General features: G+C 42.8%; 1 protein-coding gene across 2 annotated transcripts; it reads left to right on the top strand.

Moving 5' to 3' along the window:
- The first annotated feature begins 797 nt into the window (after positions 1-797).
- On the top strand, positions 798-7096 carry KCNJ8 (potassium inwardly rectifying channel subfamily J member 8). Of its 2 annotated transcripts, XM_032197642.1 has the most exons (3): positions 798-934; positions 1189-1637; positions 5331-7096. In XM_032197642.1, exons 2-3 carry the CDS (start codon positions 1273-1275, stop codon positions 6229-6231), a joined length of 1266 nt encoding a protein of 421 aa, XP_032053533.1. In that variant the 5' UTR covers positions 798-934; positions 1189-1272; the 3' UTR covers positions 6232-7096. The 2 variants fall into 2 exon arrangements, with proteins under 2 accessions (XP_032053533.1, XP_032053544.1); XM_032197653.1 differs by lacking the exon at positions 798-934 and having other exon boundaries at positions 1168-1637.
- The last annotated feature ends 10174 nt before the right edge of the window (positions 7097-17270 follow it).

Here is a 17270-nt window from a genome sequence, read left to right as displayed (position 1 = left end):
CCAAAACTGTAAACCTTGACCTGTGGGAAAATGACTGAACTTCTATTATATCATTGTTTGTTTTTGGCATTGTCCGTAATTTCTCCTATACCCATCACATACATAAATACCAATCTGTCAATGCCTGTTCCACCAGCTGAAGATTATAATGGCCCTGACACTGCGCCCATCTAAGTTAACACGAGTTGTGAACCATATAAAGGAATGCCTCTTTTCCTCTTGCAGAAACAGGTAATTAAGTTTGTCAAAAGCAGCAAAGGCCGTGAGATTCTGGCGTTGCTCCTCCAGATACTTACGCATGCACTTCGCTTTCTGCCTGCAAGCTGTCTCACTGAGATCCGAGGTACGATAAAGCTAAAAAGGAAAAAACTCTGGGCTTGCCAGCCCTGCTACTGCCAGAGGTGGGCTTCACGCAGGGAGCCGCCTTGCCCCCTGCTACATTTGCAGGATCTGGCCCTAGGGGATGCATCCAGCATCCCTCTAGGCGCCTTTTCCAGCCTCACAGCACCGCTTCTGGGGCCACGGATGGGGGCCGGGGGGCCGGCCCGGCCGGCAGTGATGCTGGGAGCCCCGCTCGCTGCTGCTGAGCTTTGGCAGCCGGCTGGGGCCAGGGCTGGGGATAAAGGCAGGGCTGCCCCGCCTAGTCCCGGCACGGGAGGAGGGCTGCGAGGGGAAACGGGAACGCCTGCTCCGCCAGCCCTTTCTCCAGCTGCCAGCTCAGCTCCTTGTTGTGATGCTTTCTGGGGACCGGATGGGGGCTTTTTGGAAGGGTCGCGGCAGCTAAAGCCCTGCTGAGCGAGGCAAGCCTCGGTTCGAAGCAGAGGAGCCCAACTTTTCGAGTCCCAGAGGATGCAAACCAACGACCGCCCCACATTGCGGTACCCACCCGGGCACAGCTGCATCCCGGAGAAGCAGCCCGAGGATCCGTCCTGTCGTACGTCAGGTTACTTTACACCGAGTTTGCGAGACGGCTCTGCAGCCTGCCTTCCCGCAAGGAGCGTCGGAATAGTACCTTTCCTTTCTGTCGGGAGCTGATACCGACTGCTTGCATAAAAGTTATGGGCTGAAAAGGGGAGGGCGCTGTAGAATAAAGCCACACAGTGACATTTGATGTAAGGGTTGCTGATGTGGGGTTACCTAACCATAGTGCACGGGTGACAAATCTGATCGGCTTTTCTCTCTTCTCAGGGTAGGCAGTGATTCCTCCGGAGTCGTGCTAGAGGGACTGGCCCCTGTTTCACATCTTGCTGGGTGGACTATGGTGGCAGGAAGATGCTGGCTCGAAAGAGTATTATCCCTGAAGAGTATGTGCTGGCACGGATCGCTGCTGAGAACCTGCGCAAGCCCCGCATCCGAGACCGGCCACGCAAAGCCCGCTTCATCGCCAAGAATGGGGCATGCAACCTGGCGCACAAGAACATCCGTGAGCAGGGGCGATTCCTGCAAGATATTTTCACCACCTTGGTGGACCTGAAGTGGCGTCACACACTAGTCATCTTTACCATGTCCTTCCTGTGCAGCTGGTTGCTCTTCGCCATGATGTGGTGGCTGGTGGCTTTTGCCCACGGTGACATGGACCCAAGCACAGAGAGCACCACGAACAGCACAAAGTGGACACCTTGCGTGACATGTGTCAGGTAAAGTACAATTGGTGGGACAAAGAAAGGGGGGAAAAGAGCTGCCTGCTGTCCTGCCGATACCTGAAATGCAGCTTTTGGGTTACATGAACCATGATGTTTGGTTGAGACAATTGAAAAGTGTGGTGTTTTCCTCTTGAGTACATAAATTCAGCAAGCCTTCTGGGCTTGGAAAATACTGTACTGTAGATTTCTTTGATTCCTTACAGGATCTGAGAGAGGGAGACCTGCTGCTTTTCATGTGTCTCCACACTCTGTGGGTAACATACCCTGCCTGTCGAGATAAGAGCCTGCTACAAGAGTGGGTATGTGTTACACGTATTGTAATGTTGTCTATGGCAGCGGTAGCATCCTGAGCATGGTGCAAGCTGCTTGCCATGCTGGTAAAAGGTTGCCCACCGCAAAAGCGCTGCCTGAGAAGCAGGGCACTGGCTATGGGTGTCAGCTAGCAAGAAAAGTGCTGCTTAGGGCAAAGCTAGATGTCTTTTGAGAAAGCTCCCTTGAGACAGCTCCAAAATGCCTGTCCCTTGCTGAAGCCACAGGCCAGCGGTTTGACAGATGAACTGTTTCCATGACGTGCATGATGTATCAGACAGTGAAAGCTTAAGGGACTACTGGGTTAAATGTCAGCTGTTAAAGAAAAGTATTTTCCTCTCCGTCCCCAAAGCCATGGCAATTTTCAAGGCTCTGACAAACTGGCACATACTTACACAGGCTAGAAGAAGTGTTTGTTGCTTGGAAGTGGGGGTAAGCAACAAGATTGCTCTGCCATCAGTAACATCTCTTTTTACAGCACAAGGTTTTAAAGCAGAAAGCTCCGGATTCAGAATGGTCAGAGCAACTGCCTTTACATGGTGCAGTGTGGTAGGGACCATGAGGGGGCTGCAGAGCTGGCTGAGGGTATCCACTCCTCTTTCCTCCTCTTGGAGGAAAACTCCAACATGGAGTTGCATGTAGGTTTTGAGGCACCTCAGCAAGTGTGAAGGTACATCAGATCTGGCTCATAAGGGAGCAGTGATTTCATTCTACTTTCATTTTGACACTTTTTTTGCTAGATTAGTTTTTTCAAACTGAAAGGAAATGGGGATTTTCCAAGCCAACCTTCCTCAATTTTGGGGGCTAGGGAAGGGGGAGGCTGCTCTTATTTCTTTTCCATTAAGTGGCCACAGTTGCCTCTGAAGTGAGATGTCATGGCCCAGCTTGTGACCACTGGGGAAGTCTTTCAGGATGTCACCCCCAGCATTTCTGGTGTATTGGTCCTAGAGAGAAGGATGTATGTGGTTTTTTCAATCCAAACTAGCAGGTAGCTGCACCCAGCAGCTCTCTGGCATCAGCTGGGAGGACACACCCCTGTTTGCCTGGAGGCCCCCTTGGGACTCCCAGACCACCCCACAAAGCCTGTTCTGGGTGCTGAGGGCTTCATGCCACCAGGACAAAGGAGAGCCATGTTACCTCACTAACTCCCCAGCAAGCCTGCTGCTGCAAGAACAGCCTGGAAGGATGGGGATAAACAGAGCCAATGAACTGGTGTGGCTGCATGGCTTAGCCCATGACAAACAGCACACATGGTGCTCTGCTGTGAGTGCCTAAGGAGTTTCAGCAAACAGCTGCTCAGGTATCCATCTTCAAGCCATGGAAAATCTTTTAGCTTCATCTTCTTAAACCTGGCTACCACTTTGGACACAGCCATGCAACAGCAGTATGACTGCTGATATTTTTAAGAGCAGTAAATTACTGGATGTAAAATATTTCATGCTGAGATGATCTGCCAAAACAATAGCAAATACTTTGTAACTTACTTTTTCTGAGATTTAGGCCTAAAGATATTTCAGAAGAGTTTTTTGAGTAGGTGCCATTCCAGATTTATGGGAAACCTGGGTTTGGAAATTTTAATCATTGGATGGAACTTGCACAACACTTCAATTTCTCAAAGTACTGCAGAATTTCTAAGGCTAGAACGACTTTGCCACGCAAGAGGAAAACTTGCAGAGCTCTGAAGAGAGGGAGCTGGGAATAGTGTAATTTGGCATTTATGGCTCCCTCTCCACATGTTCAAAATGCTGTACAAGCTTGCTGCTTCTGTTACTTCTGCTGTAAAAAGGTAGATCTCCTCCCCTTTCCTCCTCCCCCCTCGTTAAGGGAAATCAGAATGTTTCACTGCACAGAGCCTTAAGTTGAATAAAATTGAATTAAGTTTCAGCCAGAAGTTTAATTCTGCATGTCGATGAATATTTATGAATATAAAAATCATTCCATGAATTACATTAATAAAATCCCTCATCACTGATTTCTCTAGAATGAACTGCAGAAATAAAACCCTCTATACATGGAGATCTGCCAAAGAATAAGGGGATGGGGGAGAGAGAACTAAATGACAAAGTTCTTTCAAAGTTATCTATGTGGAGGCTGGCTGGTTTTCTGAAAGATGAGCTTTCTTGTTTTACAGAAAATTATCCCTGGTATTACCTATGCTATTGTAATGTCTCTTCCTGGTCCCAACGACTCCAGGCTCACTGCAAATATGGTTAGGAAAAACAAGCAACAACAACAATAAGAAGTTATTTTAAAATGAATTCATTGGAAAGCAAACCAAAACCAATGAATGTCCATCTTTATGGACAGGATACATATTTTCTATAGTTAAAGCCACAATGAGCATGAGGATGGTTCAAGTGTTTGTGTGTTGCACTGTGTTAGAAGGGTCACTATAATGTTAGCTCATGAGATCCCATGTCTACCAAATAAATCCCAAGGTACAAGTTTTGGATATAAGAGACTTTGGTGAAGGACATATCTGTGTTATAAACAGAAATGAAAGAGCCTGGTGTATACAGGGGAGGTGACATTGTTCAATATTATAAACCATGTGTTTTGGAAAGCTTGTGGACAGCCCACTCTGATGTCCAGCACTGTAGCTTACCAGGGACATTTAACTTAACTCACACTTCTACAGTACACTTCTGTGTTGAAATTTTCCAGCTAGCCTTTACACAACAGTGAGCTAAACCCAAGCCCAGGGTCACAGTACTATCCTCCTTCAGGGATGTGCAAAGAGGACCATGGAGGCCACTGTCTTCCCTCTGCAGCCTGATCCAGCAGTCTCAGTCATGAAGCAAGCGTAGGTTTGGGAGGTGTGAGAAATGTGGGAATGTCCCCTTTCCCTCCAGGGAATCCTGTTAAAGGGGCTCAGGACAGACGGGCAGGTAGCATGAGTGAAATGCTGCCATTTTCTCAGTTTCCTTTCCAGGTGCAGGGTGGTGGGAGAATGTCAGTGTGCAGCCAGTTGCTCACCTGTCTCCTAAACCACAGCTCCACCAAGATCTCCATGGGAAGGAGAAGGTGGAAAATCATGCTGTGAGTTAAAGCACTGTCGGCTAACATGGCATGGGACGTGTCTTCTGGAACAGAGGTTTTAGTGAGCTTCTCAGGTTCACCTCCTATTAGAGACGGTCTTATAGGATCTCAGGCTCTCAGGTCTTCCTTCTCCTCTCACCATTAGATGCTGCTCTGATCAAGCAAACACTGAATCACCAAGAGTGCAGTCTTTCCACTGATGTTAACAGAAGGCTTAACTGTACAAAGACTGCAAAAATAGGCCTCTAAGGCCATTTGTTTCTAGAAAGTACATGCTAATAGCTTATCAGTTAATGTTTGATATACTTTGAGTTAACTTTGTGCAATCTTCCCCTCCAGGTCTTTCACCTCTGCTTTCCTCTTCTCCATTGAAGTTCAGGTGACCATTGGTTTTGGGGGCAGGATGATGACAGAGGAATGTCCCTTGGCCATCACAGTCTTGATCCTACAGAACATTGTGGGTCTGATTATCAATGCTGTCATGCTGGGCTGCATATTCATGAAAACTGCACAAGCTCACAGGCGGGCAGAAACCTTGATTTTCAGCAGGCAGGCAGTCATTGCAGTTCGAAATGGCAAACTTTGCTTCATGTTTCGAGTAGGAGACCTGAGGAAGAGCATGATCATCAGTGCCTCAGTGAGAATTCAGGTTGTGAGGAAGACTACGACCCCTGAAGGAGAAGTCATACCCATTCACCAAGTAGATATCCCTGTGGATAACCCCATTGAAAGTAACAATATTTTCCTGGTGGCTCCTTTAATCATTTGTCATGTCATAGACAAGAGGAGTCCTCTTTATGATATCTCCGCTGCTGACCTGGCACTCCAGGATCTGGAGCTCATAGTGATACTTGAAGGTGTTGTAGAAACGACTGGCATCACGACACAGGCAAGAACCTCCTACATAGCAGAGGAGATCCTGTGGGGTCACCGCTTCGTGCCCATTGTCACTGAAGAGGAAGGCGTGTATGCTGTTGACTACTCCAAATTCGGCAACACCGTCAAAGTGGCAGCACCACGTTGCAGCGCTCGAGAGCTTGATGAGAAGCCATCAATTCTCATCCAGACCCTGCAGAAGAGTGAGCTGTCCCACCAAAACTCCCTACGGAAACGCAACTCCATGAGGAGAAATAACTCCATACGGAGGAGCAACTCCATGCGGAGAACCAATCCCTCCCTCATCGTGCCCAAAGTGCAGTTTATCACACCCGAGGGGAGCCAGAGTGCCTCAGAAACGTGATACACAGCCTTGCGTGAGGTCGAGGAGTTCAAAAGGAGGAGGCACTGTCGAGTTTGATTTAAATTTTATTCTACTGAAGAAAAAGAAAACATGATGCAGAAAAGGACTGTTTAAGAACTATTTATTATATTACTTACTGAAAGCACCACCTAATGGCATTAGGAAACACATTAGCACTTAGTGTATGAATTAATAAAAATGGCATGTACACTAAAGAAAACACAGTCCACTCATGTAATATAAAGTGTATTTATACTTCCTTTAATGGCATGCTATTTTTTTTTTAATTATATTTTTCCTATCAAAGGTCTCTTTCTTATCTGTTTCTGCTGGCTGTCACAAAATGTGTTTTTTCCTGTAGAAATGGGTTACCCACCTGCAGGCAGAAGTTCAAAACTACTGCATATCAACAGCTTGCACATACATTGTGAGGAATATTTGGATATCAGTCTTCTTGGGGTGAATTCTCTGTTCTCTTGAAGAGTAGCCAAATTCCTCAGTGATTTCACTGGAGAATAGCCAGGATTTTCCCTTCAATTTTCTAAGTCTTTTCTTTCCATTGTTTTATGGTAAAGTCATTTTGAGAGCAATGCCAGTCAGCCAAAGTGACCTGGCCACCTCAGAAGAAACCTGGTGCCACTCTGGGCAGAGCCAGGACAGAAAAAAAATAGTTCAGCAGGCCCATGAAATGGCATGGCCTCTTGCAGGACGCTGCTCTTGTTCTGTGGGTGAGATACCTGACTATGGGACAGCAGGCGTTTCTTATGTAGCTGTAACCCAAGACTCAAGTCTTCCCAGACACCACTTGAGCATACATGTCACTGAAATTATTCAAGTTGGAAACAGCACACGTCCTTAGTGTTCTCCTTGTACTGGTGGAAGACCAAATCCTTTTTTTTTTTTTTTTTTTTTTTTTTTTTTCTCTTACAGATTAATATATTGAAGGCAGGAAGTCTATTTCATTCACTTACATTACTTTTGTAGGATTAAGTATGTTTGCTTCAGCAGGTTACTTTTTTTTGCCAGTGGGAATTTGTAAATGGGAATGAGAGGGAATCATGGCAATAATATTAATGATAGTATTTTCAAAACCAGATGACTAATTTTCAGTTAGGGGGAGTAGGGCACTGCTGCTGAAGTACTTTTCAGCAGTGTCTCTCTTGTGTTTTTACATAAAATGGCAGTGAAATTTGGTGGTAAGCAGCTTTTCTCTTCAAATTAAAATGGGCATTTGTTACCAACATCCTTCTCCAAAATGTCACCACAAGTTTTTTTTTACAAGAATATATACATATATAACAATTAATTGTGTCACCTTTGGTAATGTTAAATTGATGCATGCTTCTTTCCCTGTGAATATTAATTATGGACAAATTTCTGTTCATGTTTCTTCCAGGAGTTGCCTTTTCATGTTTCTTCCAGGAGTTGCCTTATTAAGTCTCTGGCTTGAGGGAAGTAGTGACTTCCCTCCCCTGTACTGACTCTGTAAACCACCCAACTACATAAATACTCCTGTAATTTTAAATATCTGCTTACTCCTATCAGGTAAAACAGTCAAGAAAAATGCCAGAGTCTCATTCTCTTTGCAAGTCAATTCATCAGCACTTGCATGGACAGTTTACAGCTACATTTGATGTTGGTTGTGACATGGAAGAGCATTTCTGTGTAGCATAGGCTCTGTATATTTGGAGCAGGTGCTCCCCACAAAATGCTTTATCTGAAGCAGTAGCAGAAACTCAAGTTTCTGCTAAAAGCATTTATTGCCTGTCCTGCCTGTCATTGTTCTGGGAGGATGGCTGGTGAATATCTGGAGATATTAATCTGCCCATTGTGTGTCCAAACAATGAACAGCTGTAGCTTCCAAGAAAAGTCAGAGTGAATATATACAATTTGTCTCTGGCCTCCGTTTCCAGGGCTACAAATTTCTTTGAGGAAGTCTGTTTGAAATATGGTTAAGCCAAATGCTGTACAAAAGCAAATTTTCTAAAAAAATAAAAAGTGACAACAATGATTTATTCCGTCTCTGATTTTCTCCTCATTTCTTTTCTTTTTTTTTTTTTTTTTTTTTTCTTTCTATTCTCCATTCATTTTTCTATACTCTTAGTCCTTCTTCTCTCCCAGCCTTTTCTATGGTCTCTGTGAGTAATAATTTATTATTATTTCAATATTTTCTTATTATTTCAGCTGAGATATTTTTAACCACAACCTTTTTTTTTTTTTTTTTTTTTCCTAATTTTAATTTTGCCCTTGCCTTTCTCTCTGCTTTAGACCTGGTGTACTCTCTCTTTCCCACACTGATATTACTGGGGTATTGGTACTGTGGGGATAATGCTAAGGCACCTTGGTCATATGCTAGGGTGCTGCACAGATACACAAAGCAGACCCTTCCCAGATAGCTTTATCATGAATTTCATCTTCATTTCTTCTGAGCTCCTGCTCCTTGCAGAAATCCTCTTAGAGGAAAAACCATTCCTTGAAGGAGCACTGCAGTCCTGGATGAGGCAGGCTGGCAGAAGCAGCCCAGTTGAGCCACCTGGCTGGCTGCAGAGAGCAGCAGGGAAGTTTTGGGGCCTGGAGCTGTGTTCCTCATTGAAGGATGGCTCTCAGACCTGTCTTCACAGCAGCAAGACTGCTGAAAGGGGGTGAGCTGGTAGTACTGCCATTTGAAATGTTTAATGACTTATTCTCCCTGGTAACTTTATCAGGGGAGGTTATTTTAAATTTGAAGATTTCTGTATTTAAAGTACACTGTCAAGTTAAGTTACAAATGACATTTCTACCAAACACTGCTGATGGTTTCACACTGGCATCCATGCCAGGATGAGAATAAACAAGATGCTCAAAAAGCTGAGCACCCAAAAGTTCCATCTGACGCCCGTGCTTTTATCAGTCTCTGGTTCATCAATCATAATTCAGAACAATTAGAAACAATCATTTATAAGTGTTGTTTGTCTGCCCTCTCTTCACACTTCACTGATTTATGTGTGTCCCTACCATTACGATCCCCCAGTAACACAGTGTAACTGGAAGGGCATTATTCAGCATCACCTCTTCTGCACACTTACTATGTTTGGCTCTGTAAACAACACACCAGGAAAGTGTCCCTGTCACTGCTGCAGCCTTCTGTGGGGAACGAAACTACTTCCTGAGAGCAGAAAAGTCCTTCCAGGATTTTAAAAATCATAAAGTCCTTCCAGAACAGACATAATTTTAAATAGAAAAATGGCAGGGAGAGCCTTTGTTCTCTCAGTGGATAGCCAGAAGATTCAGAGTTACTGTGGTGGGGACACAGAGAGCAAATAAACACAGAGAGCACTTAGAGGGGATATAAAGCTTAATGCTATGGGGTGGAAGCCAACCTCTGAGTAATGGGATTTTGAGGGAACTTCTCCCACTGGCAGGTCATTCTGTAGCTGTCACCTTCAGGTTTCCTTGGACTCTCTTCCAAAACATCTGGTGTGAGCCAGGGTCAGGGCAGGATCTGGGGTGGGAGGACCTCGAGCCAGCAGGGTGAGTGATGTGCCTGCAGGAGGGGTGGCAGACCACAGACATCCCTGTCTGCCTCAAGCACCATCCGATGCACCCTGCTCTGCACACCAAACCTGCCCGAAGCCTTCCCTCAGTCACACTTCCAGCCCCTCCAAAAGTGATCCACTCCTGAGTGCTACCTTGTGGGAACATGCTGCACCATGGCAGTTCACCCTTGCAAGTGCAGCTGTGTGGCTCCATCTGTAGAAGGGTTATCCCAAGCTTTCTGGGACCCTCAAGACATCATATGGCATGGGAGCAAAGGGCTTATTAAGATTTAGCTAATAGCTCGAGTACACAATAGGCCTTTGCTGTAATGCCATGTCTTACTGTAGTCCCTCAGCTCATTTCAGAGGCATGGGACTTGACTTACCTCACAACCATCTTGAACACATTTCACACACCTTCTATTTTGCATAACATTCAGACAAGGCATTATGCTTTTTCTTTGCTGTCTGGAAAGCAGTATGCACACCCCATTCTGCTGACTGAAAAAACATTCCTAATTTTGCATATCTTTTCTTCCTTCACAAACTAAGATTGAGGACATTTTGTGAAATCAGTTTCCAAGTTCTACAGTGATTATTCTTAGCAAATGCTTGTTGATGCAAGCTGGAAAATATAGTTGGTGCAAGACCAGAAAGGAACTTTGTCTGAAGAAAAACATGAGACATTATATGATGAAAGGAATAAAGCTTTCATTATTTTTGATAAATGATATTCTTTGCAGAGCATGATATTTTCAAAACACTGGTGAAGGTTTGGAAGGCACTGTCTAACAATAAATCACATCCCACTAGCCTTTGATTTTGTGCTCTGCTGCTATTAGCAACGGGGTTTTGCAGCCACAGAGCAGCGTCCTACCAGTGTGTGTCAGCTCTTTCTCCAGATGCCTGCAATCACCAAACCCGTGATGCTGGGGATTCATGGTGAGCTGGGTGGTGGCTGGCTCCAGGAGCTGTGGTCACCAGTTTCTATGGGTATCTATGCCAAGGGTTGTGGACATGGAGTTAGGTATGGAAATGGCAAGGACCTGGTGTCTTTATGATATCCAGGCCCATGGGCAGGAGGTGGACAGCTCTTGCTGTCCAGGCATTTTCTTTCAGTATCCTTCATAGGCAGACATCATTATTCATGCCAAGGTGATGGGGGAAACTCTTCCTGTCCATAACAGAAGGCAGTGAAATATGAATTGATAAAGTAAAACCCTGTTTCTCTACGTCTGATTTCCTGCTCTGGGTTGCTTGCAAAGTCAGGTGAGTGATACTTCCTGCCTGTTCCTCCCTTCCCCACTTCCTCCTTAACAAATCCTTATGTTAAAATATATTTTCCATATATTTGTGCTTACATCATATCCAGGCTAATCTAAGCTGATAGGCAAGAATTTCTAATACCCTAACATATTAATAATGTTTCTTCTCCCTATCTCTCTGAATTATGTTTTCTACTTCCCTTTAAGACTTCTTTAAACTTGAAGAAAATAAAAAATAAAATAAAATAAAATAAAATAAAATAAAATAAAATAAAATAAAATAAAATAAAATAAAATAAAATAAAATAAATAATAAAATATTTCTCATGTGATAACTAGACAGCAAAGATAAAATATGTTCCCACATTCCTCCATTTGACAGTGTAGAGAGATTTACCCTATGGAGACAAGATCGGTGCTGTCCAAGAGAAACAGCCACTGAAATTGAGGTACTTGCAGTTAGGACACGTCACCAAGGGGCCTGGATTAAAAGAAACCTTTAAAAATACTAAGTGTATTTACAGGACTCAGGACTCTCCTTCCAGGCCACTAATGAGTTAAAAGTTAACAGAATATGCTGGAAACATCAAGCCATACTACAACATAAAGACAAAAAATATTTGTTCAGGGAAAATATTGTCCATACTTTAGATAATGCTACCAATAATTTTAACATTTGTGTTAAATAGTCAAAGAGGAAGACCTAAAAAATGATGGATTCTCTATTCATATCTAACAAATGCTTAACATCTTTTTTTTTTTCTCTTTTTTTTTTTTTTCCTATTTTTTTCTCTACTCTAAAAAAAGAGTTGATCCAACTGAACACGTTACTTCTACCATGAACCTGGTCTATGTTTCTGGAGGATATGCATTAGCCTCAACACACATTTCTGGGTTCAGTGCAGGCGTATTTGCACATGATGTCAGGGCCTGTGTTACTCAGGAAACAAGATGGGAAGATCTAATCGTCCCTTCCGGACTGCAGATTTATGAATAGGGAGAGTTAATGAATTTTGGTCAAGAGAAAGGTTCCTCTGATTCAGAAGTTTTAAATTAAGCTCCCACTGAGGAAACAAACAAATGTGCAAAATAAAAAACAGTGTTAGGCATCACCAAATTGTTGATTTATTTTGACAAATGCATTTCAGTGTTAATTATGGACCCTTCAAACATTGCTGACAAATGTCCCTGAAGATAATCTGTAAAAATTAGGGTATTTTATCATTACAGGAGTTTAGTTTGCTACCTACTGCTGTTAAATTTTGGCTTACTAGCAAGAATGAGAAAGCCAGCTTCTGTGTGGGCCAAAGTGAAGCTATATTTCTTGGTTTTATGGTCTGAGGTCTACTGCAAAGGCCATTAAATTGAGGAACAGCACTGGAGTGACTGAAAGGGCAGTTGTGGTTTGGGTCTCAGTGTCTTCCTCATCCAGGGAGCACCACTATTCTCCTCAAGGGCTATTTTTGTAACCACAATAGCGATGACAATTAATTGCATCCTTCCATGGCCCAGCCTCATTGTTCTTCAGGGTATATTTTATGATGTTAGGTCTTTGATTCTGGGTGATCTGGGTTGGTCTGTCAAAACGTGGTTGCTTCTGCTGATTGTCACGATTTTTATATTCAGTCAAGGCCAGGATTTAAAGGAAAACTGAAGGGTTGCAACACTGGATAAATGAAACACCACTGAGTTTGAGGGAGAGCAAGTAATGATTGTTAGCCCCTTGGGTGGCCAGTTTTGTGTCTCACAGCATTTTAAAAATATATCAAATAATAAAAGACATTCTATGCTCACTCTTAGCCAGTGTTTCTAAAGTATGTTATAAACAGATACTATTCCTGGTGGATCAGATTAAATTGTGATGTGCTACATTTTCCATATACGAAATCTCAACTTATTCTCTAAATTTTATGTATTAAATTAAGAGAATAATAAGGCTTCTGAACTAAAGGTCTCCTTATAGTTAACCCCTTTGTAATGCCTATATACTAACATGAAAAATGGAATGCAAGTCAGGATGTGATTTTTGAAATATTTAATATAAGCTGATTTTAAAGACACAAGTATTCTTCAGTTTATGTTGGTACTAAGTATGCCTTTATCAGCCATGTTTTCTTCTTCCTTTCAGGGACAAGAGTATGTTCAAATATCAATTCAGATATTCTGGTTAAAGATAAACAGTAACAGACAATAAGCAAAGTGTAAGTTCACATTTTGCTTGAGTACAGCAGAATTGCTTATGATACAGCATCAGGTTTCTTCAAAGGTTTGTAGTAAATTGTGTAACTGAGGCCATGGTTTTCATCGTGTCCTTTCTCAGAGATTAAAAAAGAAGCAAAAACCCCATCCATAATCCAATTTATTGTGGTATTTCTTGAGGAACGACCCCAAGAAAATATATAGCTGGGCATGACTACAAGGCCCAGGTCAGTGCTGTACTTAAGTATGTTCTCAATTTTGAAGCACAGCTGTCCTATCATGGAAAGAATAAGACTATGTCCAGCACTAAAACTGGGTTTATTCGTTGCCTGTATAACAAAGTTATTTTGTTAAAACCTTGCAAAAGCATTACTGTGGTGTAAGAGTCATAAGAGGTTGCTGTCCTTCCCTTTGGGCCATGGTCCCCTTGCCCCAGTACATCAGATGTGCCCATCCTGGCTCAGCCTGCAAGTAGGCATGGGATAAACACCCTTCACTGCCTTCAAGTGGAACAAGTTGGGCCCACTTAGAGCATTTTCAGTCAAAAGTGGATCACCTTGCAGCAAAGCAGATGAAGGACAAGCACAGGGATGGGGAGCATTTGCCTGTGGCACCAATGGGTCCATGCAGTGGTTCCATGCATGGTCAGCAATCTATCGTTGCCTAAGTTAGCTAAAAAACAACCTGTGGAAACCTGGCCTAATCCTCCAACTCAGATCAATTAAATCAACTGCACTCATGGACATGGTAACACTGACCCAACTGCATGCTGTACGTGTACATCCTCACTGTCTGTTGGCTGGGGTTAATTCCTGCAGGTTTTCAAGTTAAAGCTCTACTTTGCTCAGTCACAGCCTAAATTATGATCATCAGGTTGACAAAGAAAACCTACATATGTCACCCATGAGATACTCTTGGGATTAAACCGGTAGTAGTAAGATGATCACATAAGGCCACAAAGCTGATGCTGATAGTGGAGCCACCTGACCCTTATTTGTGCTCCTTCTGTCAATGGATACTCCAGGAAAAATGGGCCACCTTTTAGGCTGTTTTTGTTTGGTTGGTTGGTTGGTTGGTTTGGTTTGGTTTGATTTGGTGTTTTTTTTTGGTTGTTTGTTTGTTTGTTTGTTTTTCCCCAACAAATGTTCCACCCTGATTTAAACTTGGAAACGGTGCAACACAAATCATGCACAACACCCTGAAACATTTTGTCACTATAGTTTTAAATTGATAATTAATGGAAAATCTTACATCTAAAATGTGAGTATCTATGCTGTACATTGCTTCCAGGGGAGGTTGGAGGAGGTGCAGGGCTAATATCCTTCAATCATATTAATTACTAGATTAAAAGCTTGAAACCAAAGAAACGAGGATTTAAGATAACTAAAAGAGGGATTTCCTGACCTTGCACTGAGTGGTATGTAGAACAATCTTCAAAGCAAAAGTGGCAGAAACTTCACTGATGGCAATGCTAAAATGAGACCATACACAGGCATGTACGAGCCGTAATAACTTAGCAGGAAGACATGTAGACCAAGTTCACTATATCTTTCTCATTTCAAAGGTCAAGATCTGAACATAGATTTACTGAGAGCCTACTAATGATGTTCACAAAAAAGAAAGACCATCTCAGGGTCATAGGGGCACCTTGCACAATGCTTACAATTCTCTGCAAATAACACAGCTAGCAGCTAGTGATAACTTCTCAGGGTCTTTCCGCATGATACATCTGCGTATATTATTACATTCTTTGCTATTCCACTTCAAGCATATGGCTGTTAACTCCTCACTGAATTCCTTAAATTCTTCTTGTATACATTAGCAAATCAAAGGATAAAAGCTTGTTTAACTTGCTATTTATAGAAATAGAGGAGGTAAGTGTTTGCACAGCCAGATTTGACGATAGGGATTCTCCAGGTTATAGTTAATTTGGTTTTCCAGCCAACAGATTCCACAAAAAGCTTGGTCTTCGTCTCTGGCCACACAGACACACAAGTTATTTATACATCAGGAATTCTCATGTCTCAGAGACCTTCTCATGTGTTTTAGCAAGGAAAAGAATATCACTGTGATTATCATGCCTTTGGACTGCTCTCCCACCCAGGGCCTCAAATAACCTCATTGACCTTTGAACAAAGCTACCAGCTCCATCTGTTCTGGCAAACATTAAGGAAGGTCCGACACAGAAGATGTGTTTTTTTTTTTTTTTTTTTTTTTTTTTTTGCTTAGGAGAACAGGCTGTGAAGGGGGAATTTTCATCCTTATTAGGGCAACCTAGCAGTGATTAATGTGACATCATGTCACAGGAGAAGCACTGTTTCTGGGAGTGATTGTTGTTTGTAACTCTTTGAAATGTGTTGGTTTAGATTTCTGTCAAGTGTTTCAGAGAGCTTCACCACTTTCCTCTTTAAAGTTTTCAAATTGACTTGCATGGGGATGCAGTGGCAGAGAAAGGCTGGTACATGCCAGTGTGCCATCTGGCAGGGTAGTTAAAGTGAGGCTTCTTTTTCTTCCCTCATCAGGATTTCCAGGCATTTCATATTGGCACTTCAGAAATGTCATTTTGAGTATTAAACAGGGGAAATAAACAGTAGTGTAATATGTGCACATATAACTGTGCAAGCACACGCATGCAAAGACCATTTATGTTTTATTCCTGACCTTTTTTTGTGAAAAAGTAAGAGTTGTTTTAGTAGAAACATATTTCAAACTCCCTTTGAGAAAATTGTGTGTAGTAATTTGGTGCATGAAATCATGAAGAAGCTGTGGCAGTTCAACATGGGGAAATTGCCTTACTCATGGACCCATCCACCCAACAGCTAAGTGATGGTGCACACACACACACAAAAGAAGGTACAAATAGACATTCCAAGGGGTCACATATTTATTAACAAAGATATGGTAGGCTAACCAAAAGATTTCTTTCAAAGGTCTGAACTTTTTAAGGTTAACGCTCAATGCCAGTACATGCTCATGGCACCAGGGAGGTCCACTAGTGCAGATGATGGTGTACGGGAAGATGCATACAATGTGCAAGACATGTTCTTCCAGTCATGAAAAGGAATGGTGACCACACAGTTACGTGCCTAACCATTCACATCAGGCAGGGACTCACTTCCAACTTGGTTGCATGCCATGACCATGCAAACATCACAGCAATGGCGAGGATCAGCCCCAGATCTTCCAGCTCTCTAAACCAGATGTGCCCAATGTCCCCCAAGGAAGACTCTCTCTGAGCTGCCAGAAGCAGTTCAAAAGACTGTGAAAGACAAATCAGAGTCCCGATTCCCTTCCACAGCTTTTGCTTTTACTCTTGCTAAACAATTGTTTGTTGCATAGAAGGGTTTCGCACACACTGAACCAGAATATTGCTTTGTGCCTTCTGGCTGACCTTGATTCTCTGTACTAAACTGTGGACAATGAATGCTGATCCAGTTCCTAGCATGCTGCTATGGTTAATCAGCTAAATAAAAGTCTGCTGGGCAAAAGAAGCAAAAAAGTCAAGAAAAGTAGGACAAACCATCCTTCAGCACACATGGAGTATTATACAGAAAGAAATTCAGGGCAAGGTGGAGCCTGAGGATAACAGAGATTAAACTACTGTGTCAGACTTGAAGGAAGACATCATCTACAGGAGGATGGCTCCTCCAGGGATCCAGGCTAATGTGGAAATGTACCAAAGAAGTCAAGGTATGGCTGGCTTTTAAGGAAAGCGTAAGTGAATGTCAGCTGTTCACAGTTTTAAAAGCATTTATTGCTAAATGTCTTATTTTTTTGGTAATGTAAAAGTGATTTTGATTTCAGATACAACTGATTAAAAACTTCTGAAAGGGAGATCTGCAGGTGATGGATTCCAGCTGCTGTGCTGGGTAGGGAATGATAACACATGGGTACCTAATAAAGTATGGCCTATAGAGTACTATCTGATAACATGAGTAAATGTGAACATTATTAAAACACCAAGGCAAGGATACTGTTACCTAGTGAGACAGAAACACCTCTGCACTGTTGAAATCCTGAGCAGTTCAGTGATCTCTACATGCTTGCTTTAAGTTCTCTC

This window comes from Aythya fuligula, chromosome 1 (genome assembly GCF_009819795.1).
Source record: "Aythya fuligula isolate bAytFul2 chromosome 1, bAytFul2.pri, whole genome shotgun sequence".
Taxonomy (NCBI): Eukaryota; Metazoa; Chordata; class Aves; order Anseriformes; family Anatidae; genus Aythya; species Aythya fuligula.
This window is presented reverse-complemented; position numbering and strand designations above follow the sequence as displayed.

Coding starts and splice junctions, on each gene's coding strand:
- KCNJ8 (XM_032197642.1), top strand. CDS start 1,273: ATGCTGGCTCGAAAGAGTATTATCCCTGAAGAGTATGTGCTGGCACGG. Junction 1,638..5,330: donor CCTTGCGTGACATGTGTCAG/GTAAAGTACAAT, acceptor CTTCCCCTCCAG/GTCTTTCACCTCTGCTTTCC.